Source organism: Heterocephalus glaber, unplaced genomic scaffold (genome assembly GCF_053883595.1).
Source record: "Heterocephalus glaber isolate CG9 unplaced genomic scaffold, H.glaber_assembly_v1.0 deba00001606, whole genome shotgun sequence".
Classification (NCBI taxonomy): domain Eukaryota; kingdom Metazoa; phylum Chordata; class Mammalia; order Rodentia; family Bathyergidae; genus Heterocephalus; species Heterocephalus glaber.
Genome location: NW_028258377.1, coordinates 28,306,629 through 28,323,723, shown reverse-complemented (window position 1 = coordinate 28,323,723; position 17,095 = coordinate 28,306,629). Strand labels below are relative to the sequence as shown.

The 17,095-nt window shown below is 44.2% G+C and overlaps 2 protein-coding genes across 10 annotated transcripts in view; one reads left to right on the top strand and one right to left on the bottom strand.

The window, feature by feature from the left end:
• Window positions 1-17,095, bottom strand: part of Atp10b (ATPase phospholipid transporting 10B (putative)) — a 102,166-nt gene that overhangs the window by 36,975 nt on the left and 48,096 nt on the right. For all 4 annotated transcript variants that reach the window (XM_087194872.1, XM_004836440.3, XM_087194873.1 and 1 more), the window contains 6 exons: window positions 16,372-16,624; window positions 15,080-15,318; window positions 7,630-7,821; window positions 5,685-6,282; window positions 3,241-3,350; window positions 1,269-1,395 (listed from right to left, as the gene is read on the bottom strand). In XM_087194872.1, coding sequence (XP_087050998.1) covers window positions 1,269-1,395; window positions 3,241-3,350; window positions 5,685-6,282; window positions 7,630-7,821; window positions 15,080-15,318; window positions 16,372-16,624 — 1,519 coding nt within the window. The remainder of the gene's footprint in view (window positions 1-1,268; window positions 1,396-3,240; window positions 3,351-5,684; window positions 6,283-7,629; window positions 7,822-15,079; window positions 15,319-16,371; window positions 16,625-17,095) is intronic.
• LOC147822978 (uncharacterized) overlaps window positions 1-17,095 on the top strand; it is a 231,923-nt gene that overhangs the window by 167,004 nt on the left and 47,824 nt on the right. For 2 of the 6 annotated variants that reach the window (XR_015444810.1, XR_015444808.1), the window contains one exon: window positions 16,315-16,660. The exons of the other annotated variants lie outside the window; for them this stretch is intronic. The gene's annotated coding sequence lies outside the window, so the exon portion shown is untranslated. The remainder of the gene's footprint in view (window positions 1-16,314; window positions 16,661-17,095) is intronic. 6 annotated transcript variants of the gene reach the window in all.

Genomic DNA, 17,095 nt, shown 5'->3' with positions numbered 1-17,095 from the left:
ACAGGGGCCCTCATAGAACAGCAAGCAAATGTCTCTGCAGGCAAGATGCAGGAAACAAAAAGCTGGGGAGGGGAGTAAGGAGCAAAATGTTCTTCCCCTCCTTGCCAGCTGTCCTCCTAAATCCTGTTGCTACCTTTTGTATTTAATATATATGGGATTCACCATCTGACAGTGGCCTTGGGTCTTTTCCCTTGGGCTTTTTCCTAACTGGGCACCCAAGGAGTATGACTCATGAAGAAGAGAAGTTAAGGCTCAGAGGGGTACAGAGACATGCTACTGGGTATACAGCAAGGTCCTGGCAGAGCTTGAACCTGGCCTTCATCCTGTGGCCAGCGCTGCTCCCCAAGAGGAAAGGAAGCTTTCACTGTGTGGGCCAGTGCATGTTACTGGGCGTTGCCTTACCAAGCCCTTGCTCGGTTCCCAATGTATGAGCTTAGTGCTCATAAACAAAGCCTCCCCTTTCCTCCTTTGCAGTGCTTTTCCTTGAACAGAAACACAACCTGCCTCTTAATTAGTCTCGCTGTTTCTCATCCTTCCCTAGCATGTCACCCTACCTTCTGTGGAGCAGTGATTTTTGTCGAGTATGTCTTTCTCCCCTCCAGACATTTAGCATAGGATTCACATGGACCTTTATAATCTGGGTCCCACTGACCTCTCTTGCTTCCTCTCAGTGCTCCCCCACACTGTGTGTCCAGTCACAGCAGATCTCTGTGTTCCCATCTGGCGCAGGATCTCACCTCTGGACCTGCATTTGGGTTTTTCTCTGCCTGGAATATGTTTCCCTATCTTTCTCCTTTCAGTTAATGGCTTCCTAGGCCCTCCTTGGCTCCAGGGCCACATTGGTACCTCTTTCTCTTCCATCTCGTAAATCCTCCAGCCCAGCTCTCATCCCTTGCTTAATCATCTGGCATCTTGGCTAGACTCTGCGCTCTGGGAGGGCAGAGTCTGTGACTCTTGTTCCCTGTTGTAGTCCCCAAAGCTAGTATGCTGCTGTGCACATAGGTGTTCAGCAGACATTTGAATGAGCAGAGCAATGTGCTGTTGGAGAAGGAGCTTTTCCAGCAGGGAGTGCAGGGATTGTCCCCGAGGGCATCTTCAGGAAGCATGGGTAGTATTGTTATGGCTTGTTTATGCCAAATTCCTAAAAGGGCACTCAGGGAAGGCTGCTAATTGGGACAAATTTGTAGCAGTGTCAGACTAGGGCCAAGAACTTCCTTCGTAACTTACAGCATTCTTTTTTCCTATAAGGATGACTTATTTTTAGTTACCGAGTAAGGTGAGTTGGTTTTCCAGATGCTGTGCTGTCTCCATTAGAAGCTCATCGCGGTTGTCTAGGGATGCCTCAGCCTGGTGCCGGAAATTGGCCCATCTCTGAAAGTCTTCTTCACTTATGACCTACAGGATAGGAAGAGGCTCATTAATAACCTTGGGAAGGTTATTAGCAGAATCCCTCTTTGTTCCCCATCTGCCAGGTCTCATGGGGCTGTTTGAACTTTACTACATGACTAGATGGGGATTTGAATGCATAAATCAATGAAGTATTGATCCTTCTGTTGCATTATCACCAAACATCTGTTGAATCCCTATCATGCTCAGGGCACTGGAGATGACCAAGATAGACAAGGTCCCTGGATCCCTAGGCTTATAAGTTGGTGGAGGGTAACAGACAGTAGCCAAGTGAGAAAAAGAATAGATCATTTCAAGAAGTAATATGCAGGTAATAAAAGGATGACATAGTGGAGTAGGAGGGGGTAGGAGAGTAACCGGAGAAGGAGGCTGCTCTCCTTTGGCTGTTTAGTTCTCTTCAACAGGTGATGAACAAGCTAAAATCCAATGATGAGAAAGGGTCAGTCATGGGGAAGAGCAAGCTCAAAGGCTGTGAAACAGCAATGAACTTGGCCTTCTTTCTGTTATTTGAATATATCCGTTGGTGGGAGGATTATAAGCAAGGTGGAGGGAGGCCAGAAATGAAGATGGAAAGGAAAGAAGCAGCCGTATTTGCATGGCCCTCAGACCATTCCACCAGGCATGGTGTCACACACATGGAGGTGCCATCTCTATTCCCCACTGTGGTCTCACGGCAGGTTGTGATCCTTCTGTTAACTTTATATACATTCTGTCTTTTGTCCCGTACCAAATATTCCTTGAGTCACTCTGCATGACACTATAGGGTACACCCAAGGGACACATGTACCTTTCGCCTTTGAGAACTGTACAGTCTCCTGGGGAGATGGGGCAGAGGAAATAGGCACAAATATCTAATGGGAAATAGAAAGTGCGACGGGTGTTAGAATTCAGTAGTAAGCACCTGTTGCTGCCCCAGGGGCTGTACCTGTGTAATCTTGGTTATTTTTTTTTAATGAGGCAGGGACCATAAGCACAATTTTACCAAAAAAAACTTCAGAGAGGCAAAGGAACATGCTCAAGACCACACATCTAAAAGTGGTGAGAGATGGGAGTTGCACCCAGGTGGGTCTGGCTTTATAGTGAGTACTCTCGATGCTTATTCTGCACTAAGCGACATAAGAGAGATCAAGAGCCATAGGAGTTTATGGAGGAGAAATCACTCTTAGCCATGTAGAAATGTATGCCCGTCACAGCACTCCTACTAGATGTTACATTTCTCATCAGATGCCTTTGCTTTGCAATTCAGGGCCCTTTTTTCCTGCCTCTTTCACAGGAGGTGCAAAGCGTGAAGTGGGTAATTTACATGACTCTAGCTGGGCCAAAGGAGTGGTAGGGACTGTGGCCAGAAGCAGAACATATCTGAGCTTATCCAGTGTCCCTCATGAAAGGAATCAAGTGCTACATGGTTGTAGCTAATTGCTCACCACTTCATGAAGACCAAGTTTTCCAAATCCTCTAGATTTTCTAGAGAAACCAGAAATCTAGATTTTTAAATGATCACATAAAGCCCCCCAAATAAGAATCCAAGCAAAGAATAAAAAATTTTAAAAGGCTGCTTTGAAGAAAAAAAATGACAGTACTGAAAATTATTAGTTATAGGTTCTCCCTTACACATGCAATGAAAAGCCATAGTGATATGAAATCTTACTGTTCAGATTTCTGCTCCAGGAAACTTGTCAAAGCCATGGATTTTTGTGGCAAGTTGGAATGACTAATCTTAAAAGTTTTAAAGCAACCAACATTAAGGCTCTTATATGAAGAAAAAGAAGGGCCTACAGCAGAGTTAAGGCCATTCAGAATATTCTAAACCTGCTTGGAGGAAATTGCTCTCACCTTCTTGGCGATGCACAGAGTGCGCAGGCCATCTCTTGCATACAAGTCCAGATGTTTTTGGGTTCGGGCTTGGATTCTCTTCATCTTCTTTTCCATGTTAATGTCAGTCACTGTCAAATAACCATTGTTTCCTATGAGGCCATGTCCATAAATGCTTAAGACTCTCTATCCTCAATAGTCTGGATCCTCCCATTAGACGAGGAATGCTCTAGAGGAGGAATCGCCTTCCAGCCATCCCTGGGAACAGAGAAGAGTGCTCCTGGCTGTCAGGTTGCCCTGGAAGATGGCTAATTCCAGAGGTTCTTAAATTCTCCTCTCTTAACATCTCATCAAAAACCTAGCTGGACTAAGTGCTGTTTAAGAAAGGCAAGTGGTCCAAGGTGTGGTTCTCAAAAAAGTGTTTGTATGAAAATCACCTGGGAACTGAAATCATAGAGATTTTCAAGTCTCATTTGAGTCCTTGCTGAATGAGAGGACCAGAGGTTCGAATCTTTATTATCAGCTACAGTGTTGCTGGCTCAGCCCTGGATGCCAACTGACTTGGAGACTGTTCGCTTAGACTCTCCATCACTCAGTCATTTTCTTCAGTTCTTGTATCAAGTTAGGATGCAAGACAGCTACAAATTTGGACCTCATTAGCTATGTTCTTTGCCATCTTGGGTTTGCTGACTTAGGGTTTCTTTCTACACAAGAGATGGTCTAAGAAAAAAATAATAATTTTGCCTTTCCTGTAATTCTACTGTGAAAAATATTTCAGTGTGTCACTAAGTCCTTTTGGTTAAGTTTGTGCACTAAATTTCTTTCAGAATTAGTTTTGTTCTCTTGAAATTCCAGTACTTTGATCTCTCAGGTAATAAGAATTTTGTAAGCCTGGGTTGGCTTATCTGTGTCACAGACATCACTTGTCAATTGCAGCATCTGTGACTCTGAGTTTGGAAAAGCCTTCAGAATCCTGCCTTAGCAGTGCTGGACTGAGACTTTTTACAGGTCCTAAGTAGTAAACAGAATTTGTACATCTCACACACTTCTGCCTACAATGAAAAATCACAAATTTAATTCTTAACAGTGGACAATCACAAGGAAGTCCAACAAACTAATTTTTCTCTCAAGTACTACTCTAAGACTGTTTTTAGACAATGCCAAAAACTTTTCAAATATTATCTTTCAGGTACCTTAAGCATTATTCAGTTTTGTATGTTTTTTGGGGGGTACTGGGGATCAAACTCAGGACCTTGCGCTTGTGAGGCAGGTGTGGCACTACTGAGCTAAATCCTTGGCCTATTCCACTTTTGTGTTTTCTAAACTCTTTTGTCTTCTGCTTGTGAGCCTTTGAGTTTACCTTTTTGCTCAGGCTGCCAGGGACCCCCAGAGTCAAACTGAATGTTCAAACACTGTAAGAATATTAACCTCAGGGTTATTTTTCCCATTTTTTACAATTTTGCTTCTTGGTTGTTATGGTAACACTGTGTATGTGTCTTGTATTGGAAGCATCTCCAGTTCATTTTGCAATCAGGTGAGGAAATAAGCACCTCCAGGGCCACTTGGATGGCTGTCGCCCAGAGATAGACTACTGTGGCTCCTTTGACTCAGAAGCACTGAATTCACTTGTCTGCCAGAGTCTGGGGATGAAGAGAACTAATTAGCTCCCTTCCTATTCTTAACACTAATCAATCCCCATGAACCTCTTGGCTCTGCTCCACAGCTGATAATGCAGGAGGCACAGGGCTGCCCGGGCAATTCTAAAGCTTGGCGAGAATCTGCTATCCTGGGAGAATCATAGCCCCATAACTGTCTTCTCCTGGCTAGCAATCAGGATGCGGCTGCACACTAATTCATGCCGCTCCAAAATTGGACACTGATATGTAGGGACTTTGGAACATTTTTCTGGCTCAATGCAAGTTTATGAAAATTCATCTAGGGGAGGCTGGGGAAAAGGTTGATAAAGAGGGACACTTGAGCTTCCCAGAGTGAACCAAGCCCAGTGTAGAACTGTGGCAGCAAAAATGGGCATTGCACTGGGATTCAGGATATCTAGGCCTAGGATTTAACATCAAATGAACTATACTATAAGGCACTGCTCTTTCTGGCTTGAGTCGGCTGCTGTCCACAGTGAAGAGTCAGGGCTACGGTGTGTTCTAGAGTATTGTTACTGGTGCCAGAAATTGTGCGAGCTCATGTTTAAATGAGCTTGGGAAAGTGGAAACTGGGATAAGTAAAGTTAAAGAAGACTGTACAGCACCCTTCATATGCTCATGAGCATTGTATTTCCTCAGGTCATAGTGTTGTAAAATGCAGCACACTGTAAGGATCTCGCTTTGAAAGTACCTTGTGAGCCTGTGTTCCAGGTGGGACCTGGTATCACCTTAACTTGAGCTCATTACCATTCCACATTGACCCTCAAACTATACAGCCCTCTTCCTGGAGCCCTGTGAGGATGGACTCACCGCAGGCAGGGTCTTCCAGCAGGTCCATGATGACCGAGTCAGCCCCCTTGGTGTAGACGATGATCTCCTGGGTCAGAGGGTGCCTCACCACCACGGACATTCTCTTTCTGACAGAGTCAAAGCCCAGGGTGAAGAGGAGGTCAAAGGTGAGGCAGCTGCCCTGGGGCAGGCGCACGGTCACCTGCTCGGGGGTCCGGGACACCAGCGTGAAGCTGTAGGCGTGGGCAGCATGCACCAGGGCTGCCTCGTCAGGGCTCTCAGCCTCGTAGCAGAGCTCAGGTGTAACCAGGCCTAGGTCTGGGGCCTCCAATACCTCCAAGGAAGCACCCGACCCAGACCCCAGGATGTCGCCCTGGTCCCATGTGCTGCTCCTGTAGCCACCATCCGTGGAGTAGTCACCACTGGACACAGATGCATCTTCCTTCTCATCCGAGTCCGTGGTGGGTCCGTTGGCTCCCAAACTCTCCCCCAGGTCTGTGTCAGATGGTGCAGTGGATGAGAATGACTGGCTGAGGCTCAGTAGCTTCAGCCTCTGGAAGAGCTGCTGGATCTTCTCCAGGGACGTCCCCAGGACCTTGGTGGAGGGTGGGACGGTGACCTATGGTCAAAGGAGGAAAGCAGAATGTTACTCTAAAATTTGGAGATAATTTTGCAGAATATGAAAGCAATTGTGCAGTAAGTGGAATATCCAGGGCTTCTGTGATCAGGGCACGTCTCCTCTGTGGGCCTTAACTACCCATAAAATGAGGGAGTTAGCTAAGATATTTCCTTCTAGGTCTGACATTCTAGGGGTTGACAGTGCTCATTTCCCTCTACTTTTTGAGCATCCCACTCTGGTCACGGCCAAAGAAAAGATGATGAGGCAAAAATCAGACTTCACTCAGAGTTTGTATTCCCTCAATCATCCTTAAGGGAAACTTGGCTGAAGCACCAAGAGGTTAAACCAATCAGCTGTTATCACGCAGTGTACAGGCAGCAAAGTTAGAAGTCAGAACTGGGTCTGCCCAACTCCAGAGTTTGGACTCTTGAGCAATCCTCCAGCTTAAGCTCCCTCATTAACTTTGGAAAACTGAGAGTTGGAGGCTATCTTTTCTAAAATGATACTTCTTCCCCTCTCAAAAATAAAGTTAGCTTCTCAGAAAATGCTCCCTGTCGCCCTAATCTTCCTGAAAAGTTATAATTACTTGATGACCTTTCTATGCCTGAAGTGACTTTTCAGGGTGGTTTCAAAACTGGGCATAAGAAGGGGAGGCTGTGGTTGAGTGCCCGAGTGAACTCTCTTTTCTTGTTTTATAGCCACAGGCTGTACTACCTAATTATTCTCATCAGTGACTCACAAGGGAGCTTGGCTGAGAGTTTGTGGATAGTTGAAGACAAATCTACCTTTAGTAGCCTTCAAAGTATACATTTACATAAATGGCCATCTACCTACGTTATTTCCATGGAAATAACATCACATATAATGTAAATTATTTTTTCATCCCTATATAAAGGCAGTGGCAAATTTAACATGATATTATTAGGATCCATTATGGATTCTACCATGTGTTAACCATACTTCTTGCACTAAGTTATTCAAGTTTTCAGTCTCATTATTTCTTCACTAGCTATATCCAAAGATATATTTGAGTTTTGGGGTTGTGAGGATTAAATGATAATGCAGTGAAGTGTTTAGCATGGGGACTGGAACATAGCCAAGTGCTCAGGAAACACTAGCTCTTAGTATCTACCCTGCAGGCAGAGAGACAAGGTTGGGAAATTGCACAGAGAGCTCTCATATAACTTTTCCATTTTATCTGAAAATGAGGAAATAGACCTTAAAAGGATAAGATACCCTTCCAAGGCCTCATAGTGATGAAATGGTGATATTTTGGCTAGGACTCCAGTGTCATGTTTCTCTCATCAGGGTCTCTCCCCTCCACCTCCAAGCATCAGTGGTCCTTACCCTCTGTCTTGGCTTGGTAGTTGTGGACACCATGACAGAGTTGCAGATTGCTAGGGCAAGGAAAAAGTCAGCAATGGACGAGGTGGTGGAGTGGGAAGGCTTGGTAGGTTTGGTATCTGACAAGGTCTCTAGCCACAGGGCAGCGTCTCGCACCTTGGTCAGTAGGTTTTTATCTGGAGTCACATCTTTTTCCTGGAAGAGAAAGAGTGAGAAAGAGAAAGCTGAGTGAGTCTGAAGGGACTGGGAAGGGAGGCCCCCTCCAGCAGATTTTTGATATTTCTGGGGGAAAGGATCCCACAGTCTTCACTACAGTCTTGCATCTGGCACATTTCCCTTCCCACAGGCCTGGAACATTGATGATTCTTATTTGATTCCTGCTTATCAATCAGGTCCACATATCTATCAGTTATCAGGCCCTAGGAGTTCTTCTCTCCATTTTTCTTCACCATCTGTTCCCCATTCTACCTGCTTCTAGACAAGCTCAGACCCTCCAGCCCTCAATCTTGGGTTTCTGAACTCATCTCTAAACCAAGGTTGCTGGCTCTTACTGCTTTTCTTTCTTCATATGTATGACCTGTGTGGTCTTCCTAAGACTCCATTTTCCTCATGGTGCTTTTGACTTAAAAAAAAAATCTTCAGATTTCTACTGTTAAAATGATCAATTCATCTAGCATTTAGGTTCTTTCACACGTTACATTTCCACTTTTGACCACTTTTCAATGCGGACCCTCAGCTCACTCTGGTAGTATTTTTGCTGCCTTCTGGATGTACACACTTTATGCTTCTCATTACATTTTGGTTGAAAAATTCTCTCCTAGTCATCAAAATCTTACCTAGATATCAGTAGCCATGAGAATTCCCACCTGACCTTGAGGTTTTATCCAGCTCACAATGAATTCCCTTTCTTCTGAACCACAATAGCAAGTTCTTGAATTTAAGAGCATTCACAGGCACCAGACATGCAAGATAAGTGGAGGAAGTGGGTGGAGACAAAGATGAGGACATTGTGGGAGGTGGGAGCTGTGGATCTGACGGGTCATGCAGATCTTAAGAGTAGTGCAGGCTTTGCCTAGTGAAATGCTCCAATCCTGGGCCACTTTATCAAGTATCATGACTTCTCAGGATAAGACAAAGATGATATGTGACCTATTTTTTTCTTTTTTTCTTTTTTTACTCTCTAGGCTGGATCTGACTCACTCTTTCCAATTCTTCACATCTTTGTAGAAGTTGCCCCTTGAACCATCCCTTTGAAATTCACTGCATATTGATCTCTCTTTTTCTTCCTTCCTTCCTCCCTTCCTCCTCATTTCCCTCATTCCCTGATCCCCTTCCCTCAAGATCGGAGGCCAGGATGTTTTCACTCTGGTAAGAGCCAGAGGTGATGGGATGGAGGTGGTGGTGGTTGTGGCAGCGACCATATCCAGCTTTGTCTACTTCTCTGCTGCCATCTTTACATGAACCATTTTAAATTCATATTTTTATGTCCATGTTTAATTTCTCTAGAGATAAAGTTAGAACTTCAAAGATATCTAGATTTCCATGAGTTATATTCTCTAAAGCTCTAACTGCAGCTTTATTTGAAGTAGAGCTTCAACAAATACCTGCTGTCACTAGATAGATATAACAAATTCATTGTACAAAGAAGCTCCTACATAAGACCACTCCTATCTGCTTTCAGAGTTTCCAGCTAAATTAAAGTTGAGAAGAGGTAATGGTTGAAAAGAATAGATTGAGAGATTCTTGATATGTTAACTGGTTAAAGAAGGGGAAGACTGGGGTCCAATGAATTACAAATAAGAACCCAAGTTGAGATCCTAAAAAAAAAACAAAAACCCAATGGTCAGTGTCCTCAGACTGTCCTTTCTAACTACCAAATGCAGCGATTCCAGAAGTCTGATTCTATTCTTCTTGGGAGATGCTGATGCAGGTGAGAGTCACAGAGAGGAACCTAGATGTATGTACTCCACAGAAGTAGAACCCTCGTCAAGAACCACATCTCATTTGGGGAGCACTTCCAGAGCCCACACTTACACCTGAAGTGTGGACATCATCACCTGATCATAAAGTGTGCATACAGTTACTGTCATTCTCCCATTTTAATTACAAGGCTAATGATGCACACTGAAGTTAAGTATTTGTTCAAGGTCAAAAATCACAAATAGTGTGCTAGGAGTTGAATCTAGTTCTGCCTGCTGCCAGGGCTGGAACCCTTAAACACAAAGCCATCATGCCCCCCACTTCAATGTGCATACAAACCCACTGCGGACCTTATCAAAATGTACATTCTAATTCAGCAGCTATGGGGTGTGGGGGGTGAATGTCTGCATTTGTAACAAGCTCACAGGTGGGGCTTGTGTTACTGGACTGAGCCCCACATTTTGAGGAGCAGGGTTCTGTGCCATCAGGCTGCCCTGTTGGTGTCATTTCTTTCCTGGCTGGGATGTGTTCCCACACTGAGGGCTGGGAAAGGAGGCCAAACTCCACTCTGTTCTGCTCCCCTCAGTCTTAATGATAAGTTACTGATGGAATGCAGCATCTTGTCACTATAGGAACCCACAGCCTATGGTAGAAATAAATGATATTGGCACCTTTGAGACATGGTTCCTCCTATGTCTCCAGCTTCTTCTTCAACTCTTTCAACTCTTCCAGACTTGCATCTTTTATTCCATATACTCCTATGAACCCCACTTCTGCATCTTGCTTGCACAGACTGTCTCCTCCTGCAACAAGCCATGCTCTCCATTCCCTTCCCACTAGAAGGTCTCTTCCTTCCTCTGGTTCACTTTTAATCTTGTCTCCCTGCTGCCTCCAGTATGATGCATCTGCACCTCTGCTGAGCTCTTACAGCACAGCTGCGTCCACTGTTCCAGCACCGTTCTGTGGTTACTGGTGCTTTTTAATTGGGCTGTAAGGTCCAGAAATTGGTGGCAATGCCTTATTGGCCATTATATTTCTGCTGGCTAGCAGAATGTTTGGATGTTTACTGAATGGTTGTTGACTGACCAAGCACATGGAAGGCTGTCCTGAAGAAATGCAGACAACTGGCCATACATAGAATTGGCAGAGGTGGCGGGAAACAGATCCTTCAATTTGCTGTTGGAGGATGTCTCAACAGGTATGGCATTTTGGAAAGAATTGACCAAAATTAAAAAACGCATATGCTTTGCAATTTAGCAATTTACGCTCTCAGAACTAATACTGTGAAAAATTCCCACACATGTATAAGCACATGGTGGTTCAACCATTCAACAAATTCTAACAGCCACCAAAAAAATGCGGCAGCTGTCTACTGTCTCTGCCTGTCAGTCTACACATAGGAAATATTTTCCAAGATTAAAGTTTTAATAAAGCAAAGTTTGGCACTTTGTATGATATGCATTCATCTGGGAAAAGGATGAATTTATGTGTACATCACATGTGCGCTTTAGGAGCCTGCTGCTAATGCTCATCTCTGGGATTGTGAGGAACGGAGGAGAGAGACACACTTCTACCACAAGGCCTTAGATTCTCTTTTAATACTTAATCACATGGTCATGTTATATCATGGAAATAGACTGTCCTGATTGCTAGGGGGGTGAAAGCTGAAAGGTTCAGGGCGGTGATGTTTGTGCCCTGGCCGAAGTGGGGATAGTTTGGATAAAGAACTGGGAAACCCAGTGTTAGCACATGGTGGCTTAAATGGCCCATGGATTATTAGGGCAAGCTTTTCCCAAGTGGGAAATAACTCCAAGGAAAATTCTCAGTGGGTTGTCCGTCTTGCCAGACCCAGACTCTTATGAACAATGGCACTGTGGCTATGTGCCACCCTCTCATTTGGGACCCTGGGGGCCAAGGGAAGCACCCCAAGAGGCTTCGTTTGTTCTGCCCCTGCCTCGTGTCATCATATCACTCCCAGAGAGATTTGTGTGCTGCTAATCAAATGGGACTTTTATCTAACCTTACAATGAGAGTGTGTATATGTGGACTGCCCCACCAGTCTGGGAGAGCTATGTGATTCTTTTCCAAAGAATAAAAGGAAGGCCAGGATTAAGGAAAGGAGGCAGAGAGCCAGTGACACCTCCTTCATTTCGGCCATGGCATTCTCTACCAAGGGCTGGGTGGGGGTGGTGAACCTCAGAGGGGCCAACCCAGCCTGACTGCAACTTTCCTGATTAATGAGGCAGACTTTGGTCTATGGTCCTGGAAAACATTCTGCAAGTGGCCCTTCTAAACAAGGACTCTCTGCTCAGATCTTGGCTGCTTATAAACCAGGGGGAAAAAGGCATTTCATCTTCCATCTGACAGCACTGTTAAACATTGGCTCAGAACTCACAATTTTTATAAGTATATTACCCACCTTAAAGCCACAGTTTTAATTTTTTTAGCATAATAGTTTTTTTCTGAGGGGAGGAGATGGAAAAGAGAGGATAGACAGCTACCATAAAGTGGTAGGGGGCTTCAGAGCTGAAAGCCCCAAGCTATAGTTTTTATAGCAAGCAATTAGGAGATAATCACTAATACCTCCTTGTCTTTTATAGTTATAAAAAAACTTTGGTGGTGGTTGTTACTGTTGATCTTTGTTTTTTTGGTTCAGACCGAAGGACCAGGGAAACTGACATTTAGCTTCTTGAGAAACTGGTGGGATATGTATTGTGAAACCTGGTGCCCTAGAGGTTTCAGAAGTACATTCTGACTCAGGTCATGAAGGGAAGGTAGAGGACAGGTGGTTCTGAGAGATTATCAGGCCAGACTGGATGCCAGATGGGCAGGTGGAAGAGGAGCCAACACAGAGCCTGCCACCCTGTGTGGGGCGGGCACCCAGGGACCCACTAGGGACTGCAAAGAAGCCTCCCAAGACCACTTCAAGGACCTGACTGCAGCTGGACGTATTTCTCAGGTCGATGTGAGAAGACAGCCTAAATCGGCCTCCTCCACAAAGGCCTCCAGAGCTGTGTGTGTACCTGTGTGAGCCACATGAAGACTATTTTCTGGAAGGCCGATGGTCGGCTTAGAGAGGCTCTCAGTCTTGGCTGCTCACTAGAATCATCAGAAATAGAAATACAAATGTTCTTACCCCACTCTAGACCCCAAATACCAGAGTCTCAGTAGGTGAGACAGCTCTACCATTGTACTTTATGAAAACTTGACATTTTTCCTCCATGATATTAGATATACAAACATTTGTCCAAGGCAGTCAGCTTCCCTTTAGAAAGATTATTTAAAACCACTATTCATTATCTGTCTACAAAATATAACTTTAAGAATTAAATCCTCAAAATAAACTCCTGAGCCAGAACAATTATCCTTGCTATAATGATGAGGAAATTGAGGCTTCCAATTCAATCAGTTGACCAGAGTCATGAAGCCAACTCATGGTGCAGCTGAGCTAAATGCACTGATTCCCAGGTAGAAGGGATCTTGTATGCTAGCACTTTGTGTGATCTGATTTTTAAAACAGCCTGGTGAGAACTTCAAGTATTTTCAGAAGATGAAAAGGGAATAAAGAGGTTTACCATTTTGTTTGAGGTTATATAACAAGCCAGACACAGAGCTAAAACCAGAATCTACATCTCCTGACTTTTAGCCCAGTCTGCTCCTAAACAAACACTCAAGGATGCTATCATACCACTAAACCCAGATTGCCAAGCAACCTGACTACACAACAGTAAGTTTGGCTATTTGTGAGGAGGACGTGTCACCATCCTCACTTGTCCAGGCTATGAAAATTGAGTCTTAATCCATGTGTCAGTTTTCTTATTGCTCCTGAATGAACTTAGAGCTTGCTTTTGAAACTGTCAGCCAGGCAGAAGATTGATGCCCCAGATCTAGAGAGAGCTCAGAGGTTAGCTCGTCCCTCCCACTGACATCAACTCAGGGCCCTGCATCACATTTCTACTTCCTGGTTCAGGGCTGCTGTGATCTCAAGAAAAAAAGTGTTTCCTTTTCTTGCACCTTAGATGCTAATGGTACCTATAACTAGAAGGTACCAAAAGATACATAAAATCTTTAATGAGAATGCTGTTAATTTATTTAAAAAATATTTGGGTAAATTGCTGAGGGGAAAGCATTCCATTCAGAGGGCAGAATTAAAGAAGAGAGAAATATGACAGTGTGTGTCTTGTTTTTATAGCAGTAGGGAAAATTAAAGAAATAAAACCACCCAACAACAATCTTCCCAGAGGCAGCTATGGATCACTTCCCTTAACAAACTGTTCTCGTGTCATCTTTGCTAATGCTGTGCTTCTGCACTTGACGATAATACTGAGAAGTAACTGAGTACCCAAAGTTAGATGAGTAACTACAAACACAGTCTCAAAGGATTTCTTCATCACAGTTAGGAAACACAGTCCTGGGTTATGAAAACTGGATGGCGATCTGGAAAATACTTTGGATATCATGTTAGGAATAAAAACTTTGGCATTTACAATTGCTACCTACCATGACTGCCAAAAAATGTTAAATATATGTAGTTATATGTGTATCGTGGGAAAAAGGATGAAAAGGTTCATTTTAAAAATGTAATATTCTAATAATGGGATAATAGCACTTCAGAGACCATTGGTTAGCCAGGATCTCTTCTAGTGCTCCCTGTGGCATTTTCTAAGTGCAGAAGATTCCAGATGATGTGTTTTAATGCTCCCTGGAGAAAGAGTATGTTCAGACCAAAGAGGATTAGGAGAGGAATCAGACGGCCTTGGTACTGGTATTGACTTCTAGGGAGTGCTGTCAGTCTAGGGGGAGGAGCTCAGTGCCTTCATTTGCTACCTGGCTGTTTACTGATCTAAGGGATAAAATAAGAAGGGACCCTGTGCACAAAGCCCCATCCCAGATGCAGGAACTTGAATGCTCACTGGGGCCAGGCATTAATCTGAGAGGATGAAGTGGGTGGGGTAATTCTGACATAGATTTTTTTTTTGCTTCATAAAATAAATCATTTCATTTTTCTGTAAACGCACTAAGCCTTACATCATTATTACATTTTTTCCCCATGTGATAAAGACAGGGGCATAACAATTATTTTTGTTTCTCCTAACCGTATAATTGGAAAAACGTACATAATGGGAATGCTGCTGGCTTTCAGCTCCATAAGGGGATGAACAGAGAACAGAGGAAGGCTGTGACGAAGTGAAGATTTGGTACCTGGTCTAAGTGATATGAACTCCTTAACTCAAGCCAGTTATTGCCATAAGGAAACACTGGCTGAGTGTGGAGAATTTTTTCAATTCCATTTTAAAAAGAAAAGCAAGAAATTGGTATGTTGTGACGAACTCTCCCAATTTCTAATCTGGGATATTTGAAAGGCTGGGAACTGCCTATGGCGACACAACAGTTGAGTGGACTTCATATGAGACCATAACCCACCATCTGGAGAGCTCAGAGTTTCTATAGTCTTTTCCCTATCCCAGCTTCCTCTCCCTCGTCCACCCACAATAAGATACTTCCAATTCAAAGTGGAGAGACAGAGACTTACTATGGAGCTGCTGAAGGCCACAGGAGGCTGTGAGGTTTCCCAGCGCCCTACAGACCTTTGTCGGGAGTGACCCTGCATGGGCACCCGGGCACTGTGACACCTCCTCAGAGGCTGGGTACCTCCTTGACTTCTCATTGTTGCTGGCCCCTGGGCCCATCTCGCTGGGAATGACAGGCATTGGTACTGGGTCCACCCTTCACTGTCTGAGTCCAACTCCTTTGGGGTCTCCAGTCGCTTGGCTGCAAGAAAAGCATTGTTATACCTGGGTGGGACCATGGTTAGGAAGACGCTAGACTTTGAGGGTAGGGGTAAAGAGCCTAGGAAGAATCTATGCTGCTGTGGAAAACTGGCAACTAGGCTACCAAGACTGGAGAAAGGGGGATGCAAATCAGTCCTACAAGTTCAAATCCTGGCCCTATGACCATCTAGTTATGGGACTTTGAGCTGTGACTTAACCTGGGTCTGTTTCCTCAAAGTATTAAAAAATACCTAACTCATAGGATTGTTTTGATGATTTAATGATATAATGTGTGAAAGTGATTAGCTTACTCTAAGTACTGGTAATAGAAGGTGTTATTATTAGAAGGAGATCAGAAGCTCCCACATAGATGGTGAATTATCACCATGGCAAAGGGGACAGGGCTGCGTATAATATCTCCTCCTTTCTCTACTCCCCATCTTTTAGCCAAAAGAATGGATGCTCTTCTGAGTGTCTCCCTCTGCCCTCTCTCCCCCTTCCTCCCTCCCTCTCTGTGTGTGTGTGGAGGGGAGGGTGTCTGAAGGAATCAAGTGAGTTTTCTGGGCAACTTTCAATTCATGTAACAGTCCAGGCATCTTACAGACCTATCTCCTAGATCAAAATGTTGCCTAAGTGAAAAATCTAAGACATCAGTTAGCATGGAAGGTATTTTCTAGATGTGTAAATCTGACCAAGTGCCTAGATCTAGACCCATCCTGACCTGTCAGGTTAGGTGACCCGTGAAATTCCTAAACTATGGTTATGAAACTGGTGCACAATTATCCCCAGTCCAGTCCTGGCATAAAAATCTTTTGTTGTAAATGGGTACCACATATAGGGTTACTATTAAAAACCTCTGGGAACCAGTGAAAGCTTAGAGGTAGTAAGAACAGCACTGTTCTGTGACAAGGAAGATCATGGATTTACAGGAAGTAACTTGACAAAAGGCCTCATAGCCTGTCAGGGGAGTAAAGTAGTCTTTTTTCTCTTCTTTTAGGAAAAGAGGGTATTTTCTTTCTACAGATAGGGATGGAGGTGCACGGAGCCCTTGTACCATTTTCTTGGTGACAATACTCGCTGCCCACGATGGTGCAACGTCGGAAGACCATCTTGTTCTCTGTCAGGGTTCCCGTTTTGTCCGAGAAGATGTATTGGATCTGGCCCAGGTCCTCTGTGATGTTGAGGGCTCGACACTGCATGGGCATATCAGACTCTTCATCATACAGGTCAAGGTCATTGTGCAGAAAGAACACTTGGCCGAGCTTTACCAGCTCAATAGACACATACAAAGAGATGGGGATCAGCACCTGAGAGGAGATAGATACCACTGCATCAGAAACCAGGTGAGTTCCCTGCTTCTGGACCCTCACTTATAGGTAGCAAAAGCATTTAACTGAAAGCTGAGATCGGTTCAAAGGAAGTACTCTTTCTGAGATATTAAATGTCAATGACTTCATGCCTCCCTTGGAATTCTTAGGGTGAAACTGAAAGAGAGATGCCCTTCAATTTAGGATGTCTGGATGCAATAGGTACTCACCACTGGTAATATGTATGTTATGTTCAATGAGGGAGCTTTAGGGCCTCTGCCCAGGGTTCCCCTCCATCCCCCCAGATCTCTATGCCACAGAGTGTCACCATCCACTGTTGATTATTATCCACTAATCCAATGCCTAATATTTTCCGGTGCTTTCTTTGTCTTGGATACTGTTTTAACTCTTGGAAATAGGAGTCATCCAAACAAAATCCCTGGACTCAAAGAATTCACATTCATTCCAGTG